The sequence below is a fragment of the Sceloporus occidentalis genome, unplaced genomic scaffold (genome assembly GCF_023333645.1).
Source record: "Sceloporus occidentalis isolate IW3139 unplaced genomic scaffold, rSceOcc1.0.p SCAF_9, whole genome shotgun sequence".
Lineage (NCBI taxonomy): Eukaryota > Metazoa > Chordata > Lepidosauria > Squamata > Phrynosomatidae > Sceloporus > Sceloporus occidentalis.
In genome coordinates, this window is record NW_028316989.1 from 1,951,844 (window position 1) to 1,977,381 (window position 25,538).

At 45.7% G+C, this 25,538-nt stretch overlaps 1 protein-coding gene across 7 annotated transcripts; it reads left to right on the plus strand.

Moving 5' to 3' along the window:
- ARID5A (AT-rich interaction domain 5A) lies at positions 1-24,818 on the plus strand. 7 transcript variants are annotated; one of them, XM_089537376.1, is made up of 7 exons: positions 1-59; positions 12,090-12,244; positions 17,472-17,661; positions 19,019-19,071; positions 20,944-21,041; positions 21,241-21,403; positions 22,833-24,818. In XM_089537376.1, the coding sequence occupies exons 1-7, from the start codon at positions 56-58 to the stop codon at positions 24,342-24,344; spliced, it is 2,175 nt and encodes a 724-aa protein (XP_089393502.1). In that variant the 5' UTR covers positions 1-55; the 3' UTR covers positions 24,345-24,818. The 7 variants fall into 7 exon arrangements, with proteins under 7 accessions (XP_089393502.1, XP_089393504.1, XP_089393503.1 ...); XM_089537378.1 differs by lacking the exon at positions 1-59 and adding an exon at positions 5,176-5,196; XM_089537377.1 differs by lacking the exon at positions 1-59 and adding an exon at positions 7,275-7,458.
- Positions 24,819-25,538: the final 720 nt, after the last annotated feature.

Here is a 25,538-nt window from a genome sequence, read left to right on the forward strand (position 1 = left end):
AGTTGGGAGCGCATGGGAGCTGCAGTGGCAGAGGGCAGGATCCGGGATCCGGACGATGGGTGAGCCAACTGGGATGGAATGGGAGGGCACTGGTGGCCAATCGTGAGCTGTGCGCCTTTACGCACAGGAGAAGTTGGGCACTTGGGCTCCATGAGGACTGGCACCTTGGTCTTGGCACAATTTCATGGAATTAGTGGAAGTGTATAAAAGAATGGGGAGGGGAGGGACTTTGGGTTTTATGCTGGGTGTCATTTTGGATTTTGTTCCTTCTGTTTCTGGCCAGCCCTGAGCTGTGTGCCCCTTTACGCACAGGAGAAGTTGGCCATCTGGGCTCAATGGGCACTGGCACCTTGGTCTTGGCACAACTTCATGGACTTAGTGGAAGTGGATACAAGGGGGGAGGGAGGGATGTTATTCCGGACTTTATTTTGGATGTCGTTTTGGATTTTGTCCAGGCTGTTTGTGGCCAACCCTGAGCCCTGTGCCTTTACGCACAGGAGGAACTGGGCATCCAGGCTCAATGGGCACTGGCAACTTGGTCTTGGCACAACTTCATATGGAGTTGAGAGTGGTGTAATCCGGATTGAAGAGTATACTAAGCTGTCTAGGGGAGGGAAATGGTTTTGGATTGTGTTCCTGCTGTTTGGGACCAACCTTGAGCCCTGCGCCTTTACGCACAGAAGAAGTGGGGCATCCAGGATTGATGAGGACTAGCAGCTTGGTCTTGGCATAGTATTGAGATCGGGGGGGGGGGGGGTGTATATAAGGGAGTCTTTCCTGTTGTTGTTGTTGTTGTTGTTGTTGTTGTTGTTGTTGTTGTTATTGTGTGCCTTTCAAGTCGTTTCCAGCTTATGGAGACCCGAAGGCAAACCTGTCCCAGGGTTTTCTTGGCAAGATTTGTTCAGAGGAGGTTTGCCAGTGACATCCTCTTAGGCTGAGAAAGTATGACTTGGCTAGGGTCACCCATGGCTGAGAGGGGCTCCAGAGGAGGAATATGATTTTGGCTTTTGTTCCTCCTGTTTGTGGCCAAGATCAGTGAGGACTAGGAACTTGGAGGTGTTTTGGGCACATCTTAATGCAGAGCATTGGCTGGAAGTGCATCAAGAGGGTGTGTAGAGGGGAAATGGGTTTGGATTTGTTCTTGTTTTGGCGTTTTGTTTTCCCTGTTCTCTTCCTTCTTTGGGGCAATTTGTTGGCTTTGAACACTGAAATTCTAGCCTAGAGACAGACGATGTAGCAGGAGGTGCATTGAGAAAGATACATCCAGCAAGTAATAAATCTCTAATATGTTAAAAAAGGAAAAGTGAAGATTGGAAAGGCATTCTCAAAAGTTTCAGGAGTCATGTTTTTGTGTGTGTGTTTGGCATGTTTGTGGCAGACAGGCAGACAGTTACACACACACACACACACAAACATACATATATATACACACACACATATAGTGTACATATATTCCTGGTTGGTGTTTTTAATTTCTTCAGTGACTCAAAGCAAGAAGAATTCAAACATTGTGATTTTCTTTTTCCTTTTTCACGTGGGAGAAAGGACCAAAAAAAGCCACCAGTGGGTTTTAATGCAAATTTGGTATCTTTGTGTGTGTATTTTCCTCCTCTCTTTCCTTTTTCCTCTTTGATTCCGGTCCTTTGTTTTTGTGCATGGCTCAGCAGAAAGTATGATTGTTGACAACAGAGTGGCTGCCATTGAAGGTGTCCAAGGGTGCGTCTGCACTGTGGAAATGATGCCGTTTAGCACCACTTTAGTGCCGCAGCTCCATCCTTTACGGACTCCTGGGATGTGTAGTTGTTACAAGGTCTGTTCCGCCAAAGAGTGTTGAGGCCTCTTCAAACTACAGATCCCAGGCTCCCAGAGGATGGGGCCAAGGCAGTTAATATAGCCAAACTATTATTTCTATGACCTTGTTGTTGTTGTGTGCTACCAAGTCAGTTTTGACATATGGCGACCCTAAGGCAAACCTATCCATAGGGTTTCCTTGGCAAGGTTTCTTCAGAGGGGGTTTGCCATTGCCATCCTCTGAGGCTGAGAGAGTGTGACTTGCTGAATATCACCCAAACAAGTCACCAAGTTTGCATTTCTGAGCAGGTGGAGGAAAGAACGGAGGGCACCTGCGTGTGCGAGAAATCCAGGGCAACTCATTTAAAAATAAACAATTGCCTTGGTTTTATTTCTAAAAGCAAAACAAGACTCCCCCCCCACACACACACACTTTTGCTGTCCAGAACATTGTGTCTTTTAGTGCCATTCCTGTGATCAGACCTCTTTTGAATGCTGCCAGAAAGTGGCTTTGCCAGAAGTTTTCTCCTGTCTTTGTTTTTCCCTTCCCCCAGGACTTGAAAAAAGAAAGAAATTCCTTCCTCCCCACTTTATTTTTGAATTAAAAAGTCTAGTGAATTTGATCTTCTCCTCCTGTTTCTCCAGTTCTCCTCCTCCTCCTCTCTCTCTCTCTCTCTCTTTAGTGAATTTCAGCACTCTTTTCTGATTTTGTCATCCTCCTTCCTGTTGCGGTTTGTCAAGAAATGAAATAATAATCTCTTTGCTGGCTGTTCTCAGCTAAGCTGTTGTGTCAGCCTTTCGCCAGAACAGCTCTTTCCGAACAACAAAACCCCCCCTTACACAGAAGTGTAGCTGGGTTGTGTGTGTTTTGTTTTTGTTTGTTTTGTTTTTTTGTCAAATTAAAGCATCATCTCCCCCAAGATGATCTGCCCCCTCTAAACTTTTCCTTTGACCCCCAAATTTCTAGCATTGCAGAGAGCGAGACATGGGACACCTAGAACCCTGGAATTCCCTGCATTTGTGCCTTCCTTGGTCACTTTGTGTGCATCCTGTGCACTTTGAAGTTGTTTCCGACTTATGGCCACCCGAAGGCCAACCTATCCTGGGGTTTTCTTGGCAAGATTTGTCCAGAGGAGGTTTGCCATGGCCTCCTCTGGACTGGGTGACCCTGAGGCTGAGAGAGTGTGACTTGCCCAGGGTCACCCAGTGGGTTTCATAGCCCAGCGGGAATCGAACTCTGATCTCCAGAGTCATAGTCCAATGACACGCTGGCTCTCTTTTGCCTACCTTCTCCTTAAACTTTTGTTTCCAAATTCTCCTCTGAAGTTTTAAGTCCCTGCAGTGATGAAAACCTCTTCTTTGGGGGCAACGTCCCCATTTGCCCTATAACCAGATCCCCTCTGGGTCCCAGAAAAGAGTCACTGGTTGGTCCCCTGCGCCCTCCCACACGCCTCTTTCTGCTCCCAAATCCCCCAAAGATGTGATGCCGAATAAAATGTGTTTTTGTGGTTGTGTAGCTACACATAGCTCTGCTTCCATTGTAGGCTCTCATTTCCTGAAAGTGGCTTGCTCCACATTCTTTGAAGATGCTAACAGCTTTTTGCTGCTTCCTCATGACTCAAGGAATATTTTAGGAGGCTGTTGACCTTTCTCACTTTTTCTCTTTCCACACACACAGCAAAGAACCATTTTTATGAATAGCTTATCTGCTCGGATAAATGGGCCACGTGGTGTCCGTGTTGTGTTGTTCTCTTGTGCTTTCTTTCTCAGCTCCTATCAGCAGGTGTGGGAAGGAGTATTAAGTGCGGGAAATGCTCAATGGTGTGTATGTGTGTGTATGTGCGCACATGGCTGTGTAATACAACCTCATGCTGTCATTTTTGGCCAAGTTGCAGCTGAGCAGGAGCCAGGGAATTCTGAAAGGCCAGCAGGGCCCTGGTCTTCTCATTGAGAATGGGCTTCGGTGGAGATTGGGAAGCGGAGGCGGACATTGTTGAAAGGAAATTGTATTGATTTTATTCAACAGTTTCTAATAAATGGGTCCTAGAGAAACCCAAACTTTCCCTAGAAGCCAAGATGACTCAATTGGTCTCCTAGCACGTTACTAAAACCATTAGACCACATTGGCTCTCACTGCAAAATAATGTACAGTGTACAACAATGTTGGCTTCTCAAAGGAAGCCATAGGTTGCCATCATATGTTCCCATCATAACTCAGTGTATAGTAATGTTGGCTTCCCATAGCAAGCCATAGGTTCCCATAATAGGTTCCCATCATATCCCAGTGTATAAAAATGTTGGCTTACCCATTGGAAGCCATAGGTTCCCACAATAGGTTCTGAACATATTTCAGTGTATAATAATGTTGGCTTCACATAGGAAGCCATAGGTTCCCATAATAGATTCCCATCATATCCCACTGTTGGCTTCCCGTTGGAAGCCATAGGTTCCCACAATAAGTTGCCATCATATCCTAGTGTATAATAATATTGGCTTCCCATTGGAAACCATAGGTTTACACAATAGGTTCCCATCATGTCCTACTGTATAATAATGTTGGATTCCCATAGAAAGCCATAAGTTCCCATTACAGGTTCCCATCATATCTCAGTGTATAATAATGTTGGCTTCCCATAGGAACGGAGGCTTCACAGCTGTGGACACTCACGACCAAACTATGCCTTTTGTTGTGGATCCATGGTTGGATCTCATGATGTTTGTAAAACTAATATGTGAACTAGAGACTCTGGTTGAAAACTGGGGATGCTGAGGAACAAATAGGCTTCCTAGGAAACTGCCTCCAGAGGTAGATTGGTGCGCCAGTCTCCATAATTTCCCATCTGGCACATGAGCCAACGTTGTGGTACCATTTCCATGGAATATGACGGATTCATTGCTTCACTTCCTTGTAATTAATGCATTCTTTGTAAAACGAAACCTGGTTGAAAAGTTGGTAGGCGGCCAGCTGAAGTGGCTTTGTGTATGTGTGTGTGTTTGTGTGTGTGATGTGAATGTTTTTCTAGAGCATGGCCGATATAAGGAGCATGATGCGCTTGCAGCCCCCTCCGATCCACGTCGCTTAAGTTACAGAACAAACACCATATGACCTCATCCTTTTTTATGCTGCATCTGATTTCTATGATTCACCCAGAAGTTTGGAAACTCATCTGTGGGACTTCTTTTGAACTGTGTGCATGTGTTTTTGTCTGAAAGGGCTTACTGGCACTGATGATTTTATTTCCCCATTTCATGCCCTGACGTGTTTGCAGGCTTCATGGGGCTTTCTTTTATTTTTCACAAATGGCTTTCTGGGGAAGGAGAGTGGCCTTCTTCCCACTCTAAAGCAGCCCAGATAAAGAGGTCTGAAGTTGCCGTTCTGTGCTATCCTCTCCGATAGCATACTTGGTAAGAACTGCCTTGCGGGATCGGATGGATGGGATTTGTTGTTTCGACCAAAGTCAGATATAGGAGCCTTGAAAAGCCAGAATCCTCCAGGATGTTGGGAACCATAGTCCCAAAAGTCTGGCTGCCTCTGAGCCAGAGCTTGACATAGCTAGATTTTGGACTACAGTTCCCAACATCCTGGACGATTCTGGCATGAACAGGAGAGAAATACTGTCTTTCTCATAAGAAACCTTGCATCCATGGTCACCTTAAGTCAGAAATGACTTGAAGGCACACAACAACAACAACAACAACAACAATGCTTCTACTGTAGTCCCTAAATCTTAGACTCAGTTTTTTGCTTTTCTAGACTGGGTTTGATAACAGTGTTTTCAGTGTATTCTCTGAAAGGGGGACTCACAATCGCATCTCTAATGGTGCTTATGGTTGCTTGAATGTGAGACTTTGTTTCCCAGCCTCTAAAATTGTTGTTGTTTTGTGCCATCAAGTCGTTTCTGACCTATGGCAACCCTACCATGGGATTTTTCTTGGCAGGATTTGTTCAGAGGGGGTTTGTCATTGCTTTCCCCTGAGGCTGAGAGAGTGTGACTTGCCCAAAATCTCCCAGTGAGTTTCATGGCTGAGCTGGGATTCGAACCCTAGTCTCCAGAGTTGCAGTCCCAACACGCAAACCACTGTGGAGTTTATCACACAGGGGCTGATTTCGGCATTAAAGAGAGATTAAAGTGCATTTAAAGCATCCTGCAAATAAAGCAAGAATGGCGAGTCATAGCACTATTGATTATCACACACAATTGTTCAAATAAAGTGATATTGGAAATCCTGAAAGTAAAAAGATGGGTGTTAATGCTTCTTTGTGAACACTTTAATGGTGGGTTCTGTGCGACATCAAAGACTCAAATTTCCCAGTTCCCAAAATGGGTTTGCCAGTGATGCTCCCTCTGGTCTGCTTGAACCTGGGACTCTGTTTCCTCATCTCTAAAATGGGTTTGATAGTATTCCCCGACTCTTGGTTTCCTCTTCTCTAAAACAGGCTTGATTGTTGTGTTTTCAGTACACAACTTTTTACAAGGGAGCGAAGGAACAGGGCAGTGGGAAGCAGTAGGTCGACCGCAGGGTTTTTTTGGAAAGGTTGAAAACCCGTTGCAGATGGAAGGACAAATAATTGGGTTGAGGTCAGCACATTCCGCACTCTTTGCTGGAGTTGCAGAAGGAAGAACAAGGCAAAGGGCTCCCCCTCCGCCATCCATGTGTCAGTTCCCCAACTGTGCCTGGAAAACAATTGCTTTCATTGAGGCCAGCAAACTGCCACAGAGAGTCCCACAAGCAGCTGTTTGGAACGATGGGGGCTGCAATGGGGCCGGCGGACGGATTTAAAAACCCTCCTTTGTAAGAACAGGTGCTTCGAGGGCTCTGCTAGAGATCTGACATGATCCCAACTGCATGGGATATAGGGCTGGGGTTTCTGGTTTAAGCCCCTCTATAACAACAGCAGGGAGGTTTGGAAGGCAGGTTGTCTCTTTCTTTTCTCACCCCAAAATGTGGCACTTTGCTAATTCGGATGAAACAGCGCACTCCATAAAACAGATGTTGGCAGTTTTGGGGAGGGGAGTTGGGTCCAATTTTCTGCCTCGGGGGGCTGCAAAGAGGACTAAAACAGTCAGAAAATAGGAAAATGCAGCTGGATGTCCACTACTTGTTTGGAAAAGCTTTCTTTTTTAATGTTGTGCAATTGGGGAGGGAAACAGATGCTCAGGGGCCTATTAAAAAGGCAACTTGCTTCTGTTGTAGATTTCCAGAAGATGTGTGTGTTTCTGTGGGCACAAAACAGCTTTGTCTGCCACACATGGCCCAGTTGTTGTTGTTGTTGTTGTTGTTGTTGTGTACCTTCATGTCATCTCAGAATTATGGCGAAATGTTTTGGATTTTGGGCAAGCCCTATAGGCCTAATGAGATATTTTAGAGCTGGAGCCCAAATCTAAACACACAATTCATTACGTTTCATATACCCCTTACACACATAGCCTGCAGGTGGTATTATACACAATATTTTTAATAGGTTTGTGCATGAAACTAAGAAGTTTGTGCACGAAACAAAATTTGTGTAGATCAAACCATCAGAATGCATCTCAGCCACCCATGAAAATTGTGTTTTGGGAGCATTTTGGATTTTTGAATCCTGGATAAGGGAGACTCAAGCAGCACAACCAAATAGTTGGAACGCTATTAATAAATAATCGTTTTGGACCGTTGGAAAGAAAGGTAACAGATCGTCCCAGATCTTCTTTATCAATATTATCCAGCACCATTGGGCACTTTCCCCTTCTCCCTTCTGTCGTTGTTGTGTGCCTTCAAGTTGTTTCTGACTTATGGTGACACTAAGGCAAACCTATCACTGGGTTTTCTTGCCAAGGTTTGTCCAGAGGAGGTTTGCCATGGCCTTCCCCTGAGGCTGAGAAAGTGTGACTTGCCCAGGGTCAACCTGTGGGTTTCATGGCGGAGCTGGGCATTAAACCTTCTCTCCTGACAAAAGAAAACCAAGCCACCCAGGATACTGGGAGTTGCAGTCCAAGCAATAACTTTCTGGAATGAAGGCAAACATGGGATGAGTCAGTCTGTGCATCTCTTCTTTCCCACATAACCACTCTCTCTCCAGTTCTGTTTCCAATTTAATAAATTTGGGATGTGCAGCTCCCCTTCCTCTCCCCCCCAAATTCTCAAAGCATCACCTATTAAGTGGAAGGGTCTATCTTTCCTCCTTGAATTCTTCCATAAGCCTTGGGGAAAAGGGCAAGGAGTGCCTTTCTCTCCTCTTTTCCTCCTCTCCCCCTCTCCAAACCCTCCTCTTTTGTTTCCCAAAGTTGTCATCATGTCCAGTAATCCTCTCAGAAGCTGGACTTGTTTTGGCTGCCGTGTGAGCCATGATCTCATGCGCGGAGAACATTAAACCGGGAACTTTCCCCCCACCTCCCTGCCTTCCTCGACTTATTATTATTTTTCAAATTCTCTCTCTCTCTCTCTCTCTCCAGCCCGGCTGCCTCTTTTGTACAGTTGTGCGAGCGTTTTGTATAAATCCACTGACCCTGCAGTGTTTACGGGGAGGAGAAAGGGATGACATACATGCTTATGTTAGCGAACATGAGCTGGAAGTAGATGTGGGGGCAGAGATGGCTGGGAACAGTTCAACCCTTGGCTTGCTTGCTTTTTGCTGGGGAGAGCAAAGAGGCTGACTGTTTTTCCTTCTACTCATGAAGCAAAAGCCATCCAGCTTTTGTGCCAATCCACCTGGCTTCTCCGTTGCTTTTTTGCCCGGCGTGCATTAAACATAATAAAAAAGTTGGTTTAAAGAGTCTGTTGCCCAAGTTGGTGCAAAAATGAAGCTGCATTTGTGAGTGTTTAGTTACCTGTCTTTGCCGTTTTTGCAAACCGTAACAAGTGTGGAATTGATCCCATGGAGGCGAAAGAGGTGGCAGGTCGAACGGTGTATGAACTGAATGTTTATCCCACCCTCTCTGTTGTTTCGCAGATGGAAACCAAGCAACGTCGTAGCCAAGCAACATCAGAATGGGGCCAAGATGGTATAATTGATAAAGGATGAAGAACAGACAAACTAGGAGGCGATGCAGCAGTTTGCTTTTGCCTGAGCCTAATGGGAAGGGGAAGATTTTGCCCCCTTTTCTCTTCTCGCCCAGCTGTGTTATCCAAAAGGATTTTCTAGCACCTTGGAGACTAATCCAGAGAAAGGAGTTGGCAGCCTAAGGTTTTGTAGACTTAAGTCTACTTCTACATCTTCAGTCTATGAAACCTCATGCCACCAACTTCTTTCCTTCTCTCAAATCTACAAAACAGTGATGCCTTTATTGGCACAACCAACCAAATGCACAAAATGCCTTCCGAAGCGCCATTCACCTTTTAACACCTTTGCTTGATGAAGAAGCCAGTGGAGCTTCCAAAGCTTGCATCATGTAATTTGTGCATTTTGGTTGGTCTAATACAGGTATTTCTGTTTTGTGGATTTTGGATATTATTGTACTTTGCTATATGGCCAATGCAGCTACCCCTGGATATGTTTTAGTCTCAAAGGTGCTACAAGATCCCTTGTCATACTGATATTGCAGACTAACTGGGATGCTGTGGAATTCTGGGATTTGTAGTTTTGTGAGATATTTAGAGGTCATAGAGGTCTGGTGCCACAACAAACTACAAATCCCAAGATCCCATTGGATAGAGCCATGGCAGTTTGAGCAGTGTCAAACTGCATTCTTTCTGCAGTGTAGATGCAACCGTAGTGAACCTGCTTCTTCAGATGCAGTTGATGAATATTGCTGAGTATTTAATACCCAGCCAATATTTGGTATTTGTGCAAGTGGTGCTATTTCAGTTTGATTTGACAACTGGTATTTGATAACCGACATTCAGTGGTGCATTTGGCTGTTGTTGTGCAACAGTATTTGACTAACAGCATTCAGTGAGATTTAGTTCTTGACGGTTGACAGTTATCGGCTGAGACTTTCATATCTGCCACCTGCCACCAAAAATGAAGCTAAAGCAAACTTGTACTTGGGAGGTAAAAACTGACATTCAGTCTGAGTTTCATGTTCATTTCTCTTTCAAAATGGGCCTGGCGTATAAGGAAATTTTGGTGAATTTCAGGTTCCTGGAGCATATTCATTTCAGTAGTCCTGATTCGTTTGCAGTGGTGCACCAGGCCCCCCTTTGCTCACCTCTTATGCAAACTCCCTGGGAGCAACATACAGAGCGATTATACAAAACTACAAATCAAATTACAGGGTTATTAGGACTGCCACTTCAGGATCTAGGAGAGCTTCCAGACCAAAACTTGAGACCTAGAGATGGTCCCAGGTGAGACCAGTAAGAGTTTTGCATTAACCACCAACCACAGTCCCTTGTAGTTTGGGATTCAAGTGCACACACAAGGAAGGATTGAGAGACAGAGAGAGAGAGAAACAATTCCTGTGTGGAAATTAAGAAATCTTGCATGACGGGATAATACCAGATTAGGGTGAAATGAGGAGATTATTCCTTTGCATTTACTTAAGGAAATGGAACGAGGAATGTTTATGAAGATAGATGCAAAGAGAGTAGAAGGTGAGCCCTGGCACCCCAACAACTGGGAAGGAAGGCAAAAAACAATTTAGTAAATGCAAAGAAATCCCACCCCCACAGTCTTTGAAAGATGCAACAATATATGAATTATTCCTTGCAAACTGTAGCAAGCCGCTGCTTTCTTAGCGGAAGTGGAGATTTGCGCCCAGTCCTTTCCTCTCCTGCAGGTAAGCCCCCAAAAGTGCAGAATCTGTATCCTTGTCTCCTGTCTGGAAATGACCCATATAAACTGGAGACTTAGGGCCAAACCCAGAAATCTGGCAACCCTAAAGGCCAGGGGTAGTGTCCCAGGTCCAATGGGCGTTATCCCCCAGTTTTGTACCTATAGGTCAAAGCAGGTGGGATATTATTCCTTGCTTTCCAGGTTCAAGCTTTCTGAGTGCCATTGCTACTTACAAGCTGGGCTTCACTCTGGTTTTGACGTTGTCCCAGACCTCTGTCAAGTCCGCAAGAGAGGAGACACACACTTCCAAAGGCAGAAAGGGAACATTTCACCTGGGGAGTGAGTCTTCGGAGGGTTTGATCGAAGGAGCTGGTTGAGCAACGTCTAGGAGGGAAGGATGTGGTTCTGGGGATGAGATTCACACCATTCAGGAAACCACCTTGAAACCGAAAGGGGAAATGGGGCAGCTTGGCCCATTTTGCCCGTGCAAAAATAACGTCTGCAAACAGGAAACAGCGAGCCGAAGACGTCAATGGAGGAGGCACCTCTTCTAGGAAAGCCAGCCTTGCTGCTGATGTGGTTGCATTCTCTCCTTCTAAAGGCCTGGCTGACATGTCTTGCTCTGAATGGTGTGCACTTTTCTTGTCACACTTATGTGCAAAGGAGTAGGGCATGGGCATAGCTTAAACATGGCACAGACATCGGCTGCATCTCAGGAGGCTGGTCTTGACAGTGCCAGTAGGTCAGGAGGGTTGGAGAAGAGCATTGGCTATCGTAGCATCAGGACCAGCAGAAATGTTGTTGCATCAAAAGCTAGATCTCAAAGGTACCTTTAGATGGTTTTTTGTGGGTTTTCCAGGCTATGTGATTGTGTTTTGGAATAGTTTATCTCTGACATTTTACCAGGATCTGTGGCTGGCATTGTCAGAGAATGTTGACATGGAAGTGAATGGGGTATATAATCACTTCCATGCCACCATTCTCTGAAGATGCCAGCCACAGATGCTGATGAAACATCAGTAATAAACTCTTCTAGAACATGGCCACATCACCCGAAAAACCCACAGAAATCTATGGATGCCAGCCATGAAAGCCTTCGACTTCACAATGAGGGCATTGCTTTCCCCATATAAGAATTCTGCCCTCCCCATGGAATATTCCTTCAGTCCTGAGATTGAGAGGATGGAGGACCTATAGCAGTACCACATGTGAAAAGGACCTTCGGGTTATTGTTCATAAGTTGAGCATGGGCCAGCAGTGTGGTCCCATCTCCAAGACATAAGATACCTCATTACGTGTGTGTGTGTGTGTGTGTGTGTGTGTGTGTGTGTGTGTGTAATACAGCTATTCCAAAATCAAAAATAAAAATCCCAAAGACCTCATGTCCCAAGCATATCAGATAAAGCAAACTTAACTTGTTATGTACATTTTGGTACACATTTCCTCCCATTTTGGTACCTTCTTTTCTCCAGGCTAAACATACCTTGGCCTCCCAGTGAATTCAACGCTCGAAGCACTGTGCCACGTTGGCTCTGGTGCCACCCTGTGCCAAGTCTGTATTCCTCAATAACTTTCCTTTCTCTTCCATCTGCCTTAAATGCAGCACCCAGCTTTAAAGGCAAGCGGAAAAAGAGGATTGTTCCCATGGCTGAGGAAGAGCCCCAGCAATCCTTGGAGATGGGATCCGGAGAAGAAGCGGCGGAGGGAAGTCCTGATGCCAAGGAGCAACAGAGTATTCCAGAGAAGCTGGAAGATGTGGTGAGTGAAGGAATGGCCACAGGTGATGGCAAATACATGATGGAAAGAAAGAAAGAGTGGGATCTTAAGCTATAGGTCAGGGGTGCAGGGGGGCATTTTTCGCCCTGGACCACCTCTGGTGGGTCACACCAACACTTCTGGTTTCACCCAAGGTGATGTCAAGCCACTTCTGGTCTCATTTTCAGCCAATTTTGTTGGTCTTTGGGGGTATCTGGGGTTCTTAAGGTGGTTGTAGGGTCTAAACTGTGTATCCATTTTGAGCATTTTGATGATGGGGGAAAGAAATCAAGCAAGAATTTTAAAAATGGGAAGTCTGGGGACTGTTGTTTTTGTGTGCCTTCAAGTCGTTTCCAACTTATGGCGACCCTAAAGCAACCCTATCATGGGGTTTTCTTGGCTAGGTTCATTCAGAGGAGGTTTCCATTGTCCTCCTCTGAGGTTGAGAAAGTGTGACTTGCCCAAAGTCACCCCAATGGGTTTATATGGCCGAGTCGGGATACAGACTCTGGTGACCGGAGTCCTAGTCCGATGTTCAAATCCCCCCAAAATCCAATATCCAAAACACTTCTGTCTCGAGCATAAGGAAGAGTCATTCTGTATTTTTGTTTGGACTTTTAGAAAATAGCAACAGTGCCACTCGTCCCGAGATGCTTGGGGAAACATGGTCAGCCCTAGTGTTATAGATGGGAAAACATTGGCCCAGGAGGTGTTGTGTGGAAGCAGAGAAAGGCTGGCATTAGGACCCCTAGGAGGTCCGTCACAAATCTGCCCCGCAGGATAATCCCACAAAGCACGCCTGGAATTTGGGTTTTTGGAGTGGCCGGTTTCCTGACTTGCAAAGGATGCATTTTTCTATTTCTGCCCCCACAAACATTATACTCCTCCCTGCCTTTCATCCCAATTCTGCTGCTGTGGAAGAGAATATGGAAATGAATCCAAACAAGAGCCGAAGCCAGGCCATCCCTCAACTGTTGGAGGCCACTGGGGTGGACTATTGGCCCCGTGAATTCATGAAGAGCAGGCTAAAGTTGCCCCAGTAGTCCTGGCTTCATTCAAATTGCAGTTTGCAAATTAAACTTTGGGGAGGCATGTTCCCTTTCCTTGCTTGCTCCTTTTGCTTTCTTGGCATAACCTGGCTCAGTATTAGAGCTGCAGGGATGCAAACTGTGGCTGAACCTAACCAAAAGCTCCTAAACACAATTCATCTTCTGGTTTGTTGTCCTATGATTATCAGCTTGAGAACAGTTTGGAAACTTTAATCTGAATAGTTGGTTGAGGATCCTGGTTTCTTCCAAACCTGTTCACCATGGTCTTGTGACTTGTCTAAGACATGGTTCTTGTTTTGAGAAGCTGGAAAACCAACTTTGGAACAAGCCAGGATCTTAAGCAAACCATGGCTTGAGATTCTGGCTTGTTCCAAGGTTGGCAACCATTGTTCTCCTGTTGGAGGCGATGGGAGGTGATGCTTTAATGAGAAAATACCTTGTTTAATGGTGGCTTGCGTGGACGGTGGTACAAAAGGGCTTGTAGGGTTGGTGAAATACTTATCCCCTGTTCAGTTTGTTAAGATGAGAGATGACCATCCAAATTGGCAGCTGTGTCGGCAAAACCTTGCACCGTTGGAGGTTTGTGACGTCACTCTTGTTGTTGCAAAACCTGTCTTAGTAGCAAGTAGTGGACTTATTATTATGATTATTATTGTCTATGGGGGAAGAGTGAAGTCAGAAATGGAGGAAAACTGTCAAAATTTCCAAAGCAGGGGTATCAGCACCAGAAAAAAGAAACCGAAAATGCAAGCGCTGTGTTGTTGAGAAGAAGAAACCTGTTTGAACTTCTGAAATGAGGTCACGGTTGTCGAGAAATCACTCTCACTCCTGAGAAACAGGTGACGGGGGGAAGTCCTTTTTCTCTTTCACCCTGCCCCTATTAACCCCAAGAATTGGCGCTCCGTGAACGGTGCAGAATTTGGATTGCTTTGGAACAAAGCTGACCAGGGCTGAAACGGCTTGAACCCACCTTGAGCCCCAGCCTGGGAGAAAGGGGACATATAGATAAAGTCAATACCGTAAAATCGGTCTGAGGTTCATATGTTTCATAGAATCATAGAATTGGAAGAGACCACAAGGACCATTGCTTTAGGTTCGGATTTACATCCAGGTCTGAATCGCCTAACTGTCCATACTTTGGGGAAGAGAAAATGCCACCTTGCATCTGTGTGACCCTTCTTGATTTTCCTAACCCCGGCTTCTTTGCAGATTTTGGATTTCCCATGGGTCACCTTCAGTGAGGGGAACAAACATGCCCATCCTCTTGAGAGGCATAATACCTTGAAAGCATGCATGCTCACCAGCTTTGGCCGCCTTTGCTGGTTTGGATTTAGCTGCGTTGTTGCACAAGAGAGGGAAATAAATATATAAACGAACAAATATAACCCAGCCCCAGAAATAGCTCCGCAGCTAAAATAACACAGCTATCATAAGTGGAGGGGAAGAAGAAGAACAAGAACAAGAACAGAAAGGAGCAAGATACGCTGCTGGGAGCGAAACAGCTGCCTTGACCAAAAATAGCAACAAGTTTTATAACGCCGGAAAATTTAGAACAAACAAACGTGAAATGATAGATTTTTTCAAAGAAATGAAAGCCGAGAGGGAACACGAGGGAAAGAGGGAGCGAGGGAGGGAGAGCGAGAATTGGTGCCGCTGTGTTTTCCTGGAAACAGCCTCTTGTGTTCTCACACATCTCCAGCTCTCTGACCAAGTTGGCCTCTCGCCCAGCCCTGAATATAATGCACTCGGCATCTCTCTCCCGCCTCTCTCTCTCTAAGCTGAACAAGCTGGTTACTCTTCAGAGCTAATAAATGGCTTCCAACCACAAAAACAGCGCTTGACGGGGCTGAACAGCCGCTCTTTCGCAGCATGGCTGGGCAAGTGGGGAGGAAGGGGAAAAGGCATGCCCCCCATAGCTCCAGATCCAGGCAGAGGGGCATCCTTTCTGTGCAAAGGACCATTTTGGTCCTTTTTTTAACTGTTTGAAACTCAGGCCAGGTGACCCACAAACCCAGCAATTCAAGCCAAGAGTGGTGGCTTGAGCGTTGGACTGGAGACCAGGGTTCGAATCCCTACTCAGCCACCTTGAGGAAGTCACACTTTCTCAGCCTCAGGGGAAGGCAATGGCAAACTTCCTCTGAACAAATTTTGAACAAACAAATCTCTTCTGTGGTTTTTTGTGGGTTTTTGGGGCTCTGTGGCCATGTTCTAGAAGAGTTTATTCCTGACGTTTCTCCAGCATCTGTGGCTGGCATCTGCAGAGGATGCTGGCATGGAAGACCTCTTTTGAGCACTTTTGTATGTTTTTCACTGTGTTGTTTTTTTAAATTTGTAAGAGGTTTGGTGTCCCAATTTTCAGAGGAAAGCAGGGTATTGGTAACAACAAGAACAGCAGCAGCAACAACAATTCTTTACCAAGAAAACCCCATGAAAGGGTCACCTTAGGGTTTGCCGTAAGTCGGAAATGACATGAAGGCACACAACAACCATCACCGTCAAAGAACTGAAAAGAACCCATGGTTCTAGGCACCATATAAATATTTCCATAGATTAAAGGGATGCTTGCAGACTCTATGTACCTGTTCTCCTTTTTGCTGGAGAGGACAGGCATTGAGCCCAGAACACCTTCAATGTGCAAAGCAGGTGTTTTGTCCCGGAGCCACCATCTTTCCCCAGGAGACGAAAGCATCCAGATGTTCTTCGGAGGCTGAAGGGAAAGAACTTGGCGGTGGATTTTGTGAAACTCCTGTTGCAGTTGTGGCTTTTCTTTTGGGGAAGGAGACGCACCCCTTTTTAATTCCCCATCTACTGCTAATTGACTTTGGGATTGCAGCGCATGAGGTTCAAACCTCTAGTTCTTGCAGCTGTTCCAAACCAAAACAAGTCCCCATCTGTTTTGCATTTCTCCAAAAGTTAATGATTTTAGTCCCAGAAGGAGCAGATTTTTTTGGGTATTATTTCATTGGAACATTGGCTTGGAAGCGTCTTTGCGGGGCACAGAGGCCAGAAATAGATTAGGAAGACCTTGGCCTTGCATTTCTAGTTGTGATCCTTCTTAAAATGGGGTGCCCAGAACTTGAATGCAGCGCTTCACGCTTGATCAGGAAAGACTGTAATGGGACTAGTACTTCCCTTGCCTTGCAAACAATGGTTTAGATTAATGTCGCTTAAAACCTGTTTACTTTCTTGGGTGTAGCATCGATGTCTGGTCAGCAATAATCCCAAATTCCTTTTCGCAAGTATTTAGAGACAGGGCTCCGCTGACGGAGTGAGACAGCTGGCTCCGGGGATAAATTCCAGGGAAAAGAGCAGCAAATAGTTACTAGCTTGTTGTGAGGATTGTGGCTTGTGTGTTCCCCTCCTCTTTGCATCTTGCACCCTAATACTCTGAGAGACATTTTAGGTGATTAGACACATTCACAGAGGTCAAGATTATCGATAGCTATTAATCACAATGGGTATAAATTATCATTTCTGTGTACCAGCTGCTTGGGAACAGAAAGATGTTGTTAGTCGGCATGTGCTTCTTGTGGGTTTGGTGCAAGCATCCAAGGAGGAGAACACCAAATAATCTTTTTGCTCCGATGACGCACAGCTGTCCTTTCATTCTTATCTGTTCCTTGTTACAATCTGGGTTTCAAAAAGCGATGTTTGGCATTTTACGGTGCGGGTTGAGCCTCCCTTATCTGGAATTCCAAAATCTGAGATACTCCAAAAAGCCAAATCTGCTTTTTCTTGGGCAGCTGAAATAGTGACACCTTTGCTTTCTGATCGTCCAGTGTACACAGACTTTGTTTCATGCACAAAAGTATCCCAAAACACTGTGTATAAAATTACCATTGGGTTATGTGTATGAAACATAAATGAATTTTGTGTTTAGACCATTTCCAAGATGTCTCATTATGTACGTATTCCAGACTCTCAAAAAATCCAAAATACGGAACACTTCTGGTCCCAAGCACTTTGGAAAAGGGAGGCGCGTCCTGTACCTGGAAAGCGGACTCAGGGAAGGATAAGATGGGCTCTTTTTGGACTCCTCTTTCCCATTGCGGTGGGATCGAGGACTGGCTTTCTCCCAGGCTATGATTTCAAGACTGGGTCTCTGGGGCTTCTACACATTCTCCTTCATTTCCTCCATGCAGTTGGTGATTGCTTTGGTTTCTGTGTCTTTTTCCCACCAGGAATCTCCCGCCTCGAAGCCAGACAGCACTTCTGAAATGGAGCAAAAGAGCCCTGCAGAGGAATCTGGAGACGAGGAGATGCCCATCGGGGAGAAGGAAGAGGAGCAAACTTTCCTGGTCAACCTCTACAAGTTCATGAAGGATCGGCACACGCCAATCGAGAGGGTGCCTCACCTGGGGTTCAAGCAGAGTACGTCCCTGGCAGCTTTTCTTACACATTTAGAACCCTGCTTGCCACCTTGTGTAACTGAAGTATCCGGTAGGGCAGAGGAGGGGATATTTTACATTTTGGTCAACCCAGGGCTTTGGATATTAGCATCCAGCATCCTTGGCCCTATTCCCACTTACAAATAAATCGGTGTGCAATCCGAATCGGTGGATTGGTTTGACAGCAGAGCGTGGTTCCCACTACATTTGCCCCGATTGCATTTTTTCCCCTCCAAAATAATCAACCTGCGGTTCACATTCAGGCATGAATCGATTCAAAAAGTGCCCGCTCCAGCTGGACGGAGGGCAAATTTAAATCGATTCCAGTCCGCATGTGGTTCACACTTGCACAGATTCAATTTATCCAAAAAGACGCGGAAAAAATCAGCATCAAAAAGACGTAGGTTAAATGGATCTAGCGCACGGCCCCCCTTTTGGAATCGCCACAGAGATTCGGATTAAGTGGGAACTAGGGCCATTTGAACTGATTCAAACCAATTAACAATCCAGTTTAAAAGGTAGTGGGAATGAGGCCCTTTACCATCTGCTCTGCTGCCTAGAGCTTTTGGAAGATGATGCCCAAAAACACTGGAAGGACCCATTAAAAAGGAATTAAATTATTACAATATTAAAACAGATAGTTATTAAAAGAATAAAACACATTCCCACCCGAATCCAGCTCGATCCCTGCTTTCCACACTCAGAGACTTCCAATTATCATCATCATCATCATCATTATTATTATTATTATTATTATTAATTTATTTATACCCCGCCTCGCCAATGAGATCAAGGTGGCTTATCCCTGGAAAAGATATCCCTGGAAAAACCTGCAAAGTCTTGCAGGTTTCAAGAGCCAGAAGGGGCCAATCCACTGCAAGTCAGGCTGCATGTAAACAGATAGTAGCAGATATGGAGTGACTCCAGGGTTTTTGGCTTGTCTAGACAAGCCCTTAGGAAATATACCTAACTAAGGAGCTGAACCAGGGTCTCTGTCAAAATTTCCAGCTTCTTGGGTGGATGCCTAAAATCTAGGTCAGGCCTATACTCCAAAAAAAGAAGGAAATGTTTCATCATAGCTATTGCCTTTATAAACGATGCAGATGAAACTGTCTGGATAGTTTCTCTTATTTTGTGTCGTCAGTTTTACCATTTTTTGCTAGCTTGCATTATTTATGCAAGCGCTTGGGAGGACAGGGTTTGTGGAAATGCGCACAGCTCATAACACTCACATTTCTACTTTCTTTGTTTTTTTCTGATGCTAAAGCCTGTAGCATGTTACTTCTCTTGATCCGTTCATTCACGTCCTTTTTCTTTTCCTCTTCTTCTCTTTGTTACAGTTAACCTCTTTAAGATCTACAAAGTTGTGGAGAAGCTGGGAGCTTATGAACTGGTAAGAAAGCTGGAGAGGAATCTTGTTTCTTACTCGGAAAGAAGGTGGACGCTGAGTAAGGATCTCCTGGAGTAGCAAGGGACCTCTCTGAACCGTTTTCTAGCTTGTATAAAATGGGGAGAGTAACAAGGCTGCATCTGCACTGCAGAAATAATGCAGGTTGACACCACTTTAACAGTCATAGCTCCATGCTATGTAATCCAAGGGTTTGTAGTTGTGGCACCAGATCTCTCTGACTGAGATGGCTAAACATCCCACCGAACTATATTGAACCATGGCAGTTTAAGTGGTGTCAAACTGCATTATTCCTGCATTGCGGATGCAGCCCAAGAAAGGGCCATAGTGCTCTTGTGTGAATATGAATGACAAGGTCTGTTCCCAGCCCGGTTCACAATCTTAATGCCTGTGGCATTTAGATGCTGCATGCTCAGGTTCAAATTGGTAGCAAAAGCTGTAAAGATTTTATCTCCTTGTAACTTCAGTCGCTTTGAAAGACCAAGTGTCCAGAGTAGATGTTTTGCCCACAAGCTTCTGGGAAGTTTGCTCAACATCCGCATTGCAAAGATAAGCGTCGTCTGCGGTCTGCTTCCCTCTCTATGCCTTTATAAATCCTGAAGGATATTTCGAGGGGGAGCAGGGCTATAGGGACAATGCAGCCTACTCTCAGGTGAGCCACAGAGTTGGTGCCATATCCCAAGTGAATTTGCATCTGGAGCAACTTCAAGCTCAATATATAACCAGTTGTGCCCCAGATTTCTTGGGACTCTGTGTGGCAAGGAGTTGCCTGTGTTTCTCACCCAGAGTTTGGAAGGGTTATCATTTTGGAATAGTGGAAGATTCTGGAAGCCGTGCTCCAGCAAAATAACTCTTTGGAGCCCTGTTCGCACCCCAAAAGCCCGAGAATCATGGCTAACTGTAGTGATTATTCACTCCTCCTGAATTTCAACAGGGATAAATGCAAGGTCCGTTTATGAAGGCAGGAAAAATGAAATGCACACATATGTAAGGATTAGGAGGTACTTCTTTACTATAAGAGCTGGAATAGACTGCCCTGGAGGGTGGTGGAGTCTCCTTCTTTGGAGGTTTTTCAACAGAGGCTGGATGGCCATCTTTCAAGAATGCTTTGCTGGTGTATTCCTGCATGGCAGAAGGGGTTAGACTGGATGACGGTTGGGGTGTCTTCTAACTCTGTGATTCTACAATACCATTTTAAAAATGATCAACTTTGTGGTTCCTCCCAACTCTTAAGCTTCCATGATACCAATCATGCAAGCTGAAGTAACCTGGGGAATGATTTGGCTGGCCCTCATCATATCTTCAGCCTTCTCCAATTCTTAAAGCCTGGGATGCTGGACATTTATCTTCCCCAGCAGTGCCAGCAGGCCTTCCCTGGCAGAATCATATGGACAATGGGTCATCTGCTTTAAATGTTCCCCTTTATGCTAGCATTTCTGCTTGGCTCAGCAGATCCACCCCACATCATCCCTTTCCATCTGTGCCCTGCAAAGAGAAGGAGTGGAGGAACGTAGTGGTGCAAAAACCTGTCTGGAGCAGGGAAGGAGGAAGGCCAGCTGGTCTGGGCAACAAGGGGACTCTTGGAGGCACAGAGATGGAGGATGGAATATGCAGCACAGTCAGCAAATCCCAATAAAAAGCATTGCAGTTGGCAAACAATGAATGCTGCATCCACACTGCAGAAATAATCCAACTAAGGCATCATTTGGAGAGGCTCATAACAGACCATTTCTTTCCATTGCCTTCCTTCTTTCACACCATCCCTTGCATACCAGTAGGATTCTGTACATAAAGCATGCTGTTGTACATCACATCTTCTTGCCACGTTGTCGATTCACCCTCTGCTCTTCATTGCAGGTCACTGGACGGCGTCTTTGGAAGAATGTCTATGACATGTTGGGAGGCAGCCCTGGGAGCACCAGTGCGGCTACTTGCACCCGGAGACACTATGAGAGGTATTGGGGCTTTTCCCTTTCTTTCTCCCTACTCCAGCAAGAAAGGGAGAGTGACCTGAGAGTCTTCTTTGTTCAAGAAAGAACAAAGCAAAAATATACTCATAAATTACACTACGCAGCACACAATTGCACTACACAGCTAGGTTTATGCACTTCTGAGCCATAGGCTTATTCCTGACTCCGGGTTCTGCTTTTGCAGGCTGGTCCTCCCCTATGTCAGGCACTTGAAAGGCGAAGACGACAAACCTTTACCTCCCGTCAAGCCCCGGAAACAATATAAAATCTCCAAGGAGCCGAAAGGTGAAAGAGGGAATGGTGTTGTTGAGAAGAAAAGAGCCAAAAAGGAAAAGGCAAAGGACCAGGTAAGGCAAGTCTTCCCCCAGGATGCTTCTTTCTTGAAAAGGACTGTCTTCCCTCTTGGTTTATATTGCAGAGATGGAAGCCTTGAAAATTTTCCCCTTTTGGACTGTAACTCCCAGAATGATGCCCATGTTTCCTTTTAGATGGTAGCTCCCAGCTTAAGCTGGCTGGGGGAATCTGGGAGCTATAGTCCAAAAAGAAATGTGGGCATCTTTTAGGAGCTACAATCCAAAAGCTTCCAAGATGCATCATTCTGGGAGCTTTGTGGGCATCTTTTTGGAGCTACAATCCAAAAGCTTACGCATGCATCTTTCCGGAAGCTATGTGGGCATTTTTCAGTAGTGGTTTAGTTGCATGTTCCTACATGACAGAAGGTTAGACTAGATTACCTTTGGTATGCCACCCAAGTCTACAATTCTATGTTTTAAAAGTCCTGGGAATAGTGTCGATGTGCTGCAAAGCACTAGCCATTTGAACATCAGTGCTTTGCGGGCTCTGAGAGCCAGTGTGACATATTGGTTTGGGCATTGGACTAGGACTCTGGCAGCCAGGGTTCGAATCCCTGCTCAGCCATGAAATGTGACCCTGGGCAAGCCACAGTCTCTCAGACTCAGAGGATGGCAATGGCAAACCCGTTCTGCAAACCCAGTGATAGGTTTGCCTTATGGTTGCTGTAACTTGAAGGCGCATGAGAGCAAACTTTGCAGACTAGAGTGCCCTCTGGTGGGTTATCTGGGAATAACTTTATTCGTTTATTATTGGTGATATCTTCTGTTTCTCGGTTCCTGCTCACTACCCTTTTCTCTATAAACTGCTATATTTCCTTTCTCCATAGTGTCGCTCAAAGCCTTTTCAAAGGCAAGGGGGAAGCATTTGCAAAGTTTGGTGCTTTATAGCCAATGGAGACTTTAATGGCAAGCTTATCAATAATATTAAGAGAAGGAGCGAAGCGTTGAAAGAAATGAGTTTGGACACCCATTTGCCCGTCCTAACTTAGCAAGGCTTAGCAGTTAAGGATGGAAGAAATATTTGTTTCAACTGTTTTAAAATGATAGTTTAGGGTGGTTTTTTTTAAAACTGATTTTAAACACGATTTAAAAAGAGTATTTTAATATGTTTTGAAAATGTTTTATCTTTAGACTGTTTTTATTTGTCCGTCGGCTCAAGAGCCCTTGTGGGCTGGGCAGCGTTATAGAAAGATCCGAAATAGATATATATTTGCAATGAGTCATTGTTATGTTGAAAAACAGGATTCCTGACACTCAGGGAAACCCTTCAAGACTGAATAGTAAACCAGTGAGACCTCTGTACAATTTTCTCCTACGCTTCGAACAACCCCATAATGTTGCGTGGGAATTATTCTGTGAAGTCAATTGGCTTATTCTCCTCCAGCTTTTCCAGTTTCTCACCCCAGTTTCCCTTTGTTTGTAGGTTCTGCGAGAGAAGCTGAAACCTGACATCGTTGTTGCTTCTGCCCCCAGCGCTACCAACGAAGCCGAGCAAAAGCAACCCACAAAACAAACCGAGGGGCACCTTTCTCTTTCAAATGGCCGGGAGATGCCTGATAATCAGCGCATGGATGCCTGCAACTGCAAGGCCCATGGCGGCTCAGAGGCCTCCAAGCGCCTCTTCTCCAGTTTCTACTTTAAAGGGAACCACGGGATCATGTCCCCCTTGGCCAAGAAGAAGCTCTTGGCCCAGGTGAGCAAGGACGAGGCCTTGTACTGCCACGAGAGACACCTCAGCACTTGCCCACAGTATAAGAAGACCCAAATCCAAGAGAGACCCGGTCTGAACCTGGAGACTGGTACTAAGACTCCATTAGTCAGTCACCTTCTTCACAAAGAGGGGCAGAGTAATGGGGCGGAGAAGCTGGAGGGCTCTGGCAGCCCTCTTGGATCTTCTCAGGCCTCCAGAGAAAATGAAGGCATCGCAAAGATCTGTCCGGGTTTCAGGACTAGCCAGGGGCCCCAGAAAGCCGATGGTGGGAGCTCAGGAGGCCATCCCTCGCCTGGTCTACCCACTTTTTGTGGTTCTTTCTACACATCTAGAAGTGACATCGTGAAACCCGTAAGCTGCCACCCAATTCGTGGACCATTAGAATACTATCCAGGTTTAAGGGACCTCACTGAGTCCCCCTCTTCTTTTCAGTCATCTGGAAAGAATGTTCTCTCCAGCCGCCTGTCTCAGAAAAGGCCAGAGGACCCAGAGGAGCAGCCAGAAGATCTCCGTAGGAAGCCTCTGCCCTCCTGGAGAGGGGACGCCACACAGTCCTCTGCTTTCCAGCCCAGCAGCTCTGGCAGTAAGAGGGGCTCTTCCTCATTCCTGCACATCAAACCCTCTTGGGTTCCCCCAATGGCCAACATGGCGAAGGTCAGTCCGCAGATCCCAAAGTCCGGAGGCCCATCCCTTTCCCCAAGCCCTCCGGACAGTTTGCATCAGAAAAAGCGAGCCTTGGAAGAGGACTTCCTCCGACATGGGAAGAAGCTCAAGGCCGTCTCCCCTTTTGTCCCGGAATCCAACAACGGGACGGAGCGTGGCAGTCCCCCAAGTGGCCAGCAGGGGGTAGCAAAGCCCAAAGCAGCGGTGCCGAATTCAGGTTTCCCAATCGCTCCGGTTCCTCAGGAGATGTACAAAGGAACGATGCTCAGGCTTCCGGTTGGTTTCAGCAACGGCGGGGAACATGCGAAGGGACAGTCCCCCTCTCTCATCCCATCGCTGTCCATCAGCCCATTTATTATCCCCGCTTTTCCAACCCCGATATTAACTGCGTCGGTTCAGCCTTCTGACCTCTGTCAGCCCCTTGGGGCCGGACTGGTCCACTACCCCACCTCTTACGACAGCACCCTGCGCCACAGGCTGTACCCGGTTTCCACGTGGCACAGCCAGCCAACCTACACCACGTCCCACATACCTGCCTACCACCGGAACACCAAGCTGTAGCTGGACTTCCTTGGGTCGCCACGGACTTGCATTGCTTGGTGAACTGCAGCTGTGCTGCATTTCAGTGTTTGGACTATCCTCCTCTTATTCGGACCCTTTTTGTGTTACAGAAGCAGCAGGACGTCATAGTCAGGACCATGTAATCTTTCTTTTTTTAAAACCTCTTGAATTACAAACTGTATTTCTATCCGGTATGATATGTCAATAACTTGTGCAAATGATAATAACAATAACAATTACCCCCGAAGGGAACAAAGTTCATATAAACAGAGATTTATTATCTGTGATATTGCTGGATCCAATTTCATTCCAGGTGAAATCATATGTTCTGCATAACAAATGCCACCAGAATTGCAAAAGTGGCAAGTCCTCAAGGGATCTGTGTGCAGTTGTGGGGTTTCATTGGGGCAAAGCATGGTCTTCAGCCAATCCTATAATCATAGAGTTGGTAGAGACCTCAAGGGTTATGAAGTCCAACTAAGCCATGGCAGTTAAAATGGGGTCAAACTGCATTATTTCTGCATTTGCAGATGTAGCCAAAGTCTGCTTGAAAATTGTACATTTTCAATGGTGTACATTTTTCGTTCTCTATGCATTTGTGTACTCATTATTCCCAATGTGTGCACTTTTGTAAGCATTTCCTCACCTTTAAATGAGTGGACAAAAGTGTGGCTTGTGGGCTGCATGCACCCTTCAGGGTTGTTTTTGTGGCCCCTGGGGGTCACAAAATCTGAGAGAAACTCTGAAGATCAGGGTTCAATTGCCCTCTATGGAATTGAATGTACTCCCCCCTCCAATTGAAATGGAAGCTGAAAGCCTAACATGTTTGGGGATCTTTTAATTTAGGGTGAGAAAGGACACATAGTCTGAACCTAAGATGGCGAAGAGCACGATGTGGTGGTTTGAGTGTTGGACTATGGAGACCAGGGTTCGAATCCTTGATTTGCCACAGAAACTTATGGGTGGCCTTGGGCACATCACACTCTCTCAGCCTCAGAGCAATGCAATCCTCCCCGAAATTTCACTATTCATTTCCCTTGCTTAACTTTTCCACTGACACAAGATGGCAGTGTCTGCACTTTGTATTTATATTTGAGAGCTGGTTAAAAATCAAGACTGGTTAGTTTGCAGGGATTTCCACCCCTTGCTGCTGTTTTCAGAATATGCATAGAATTGAGGGATGCAAATCTTATC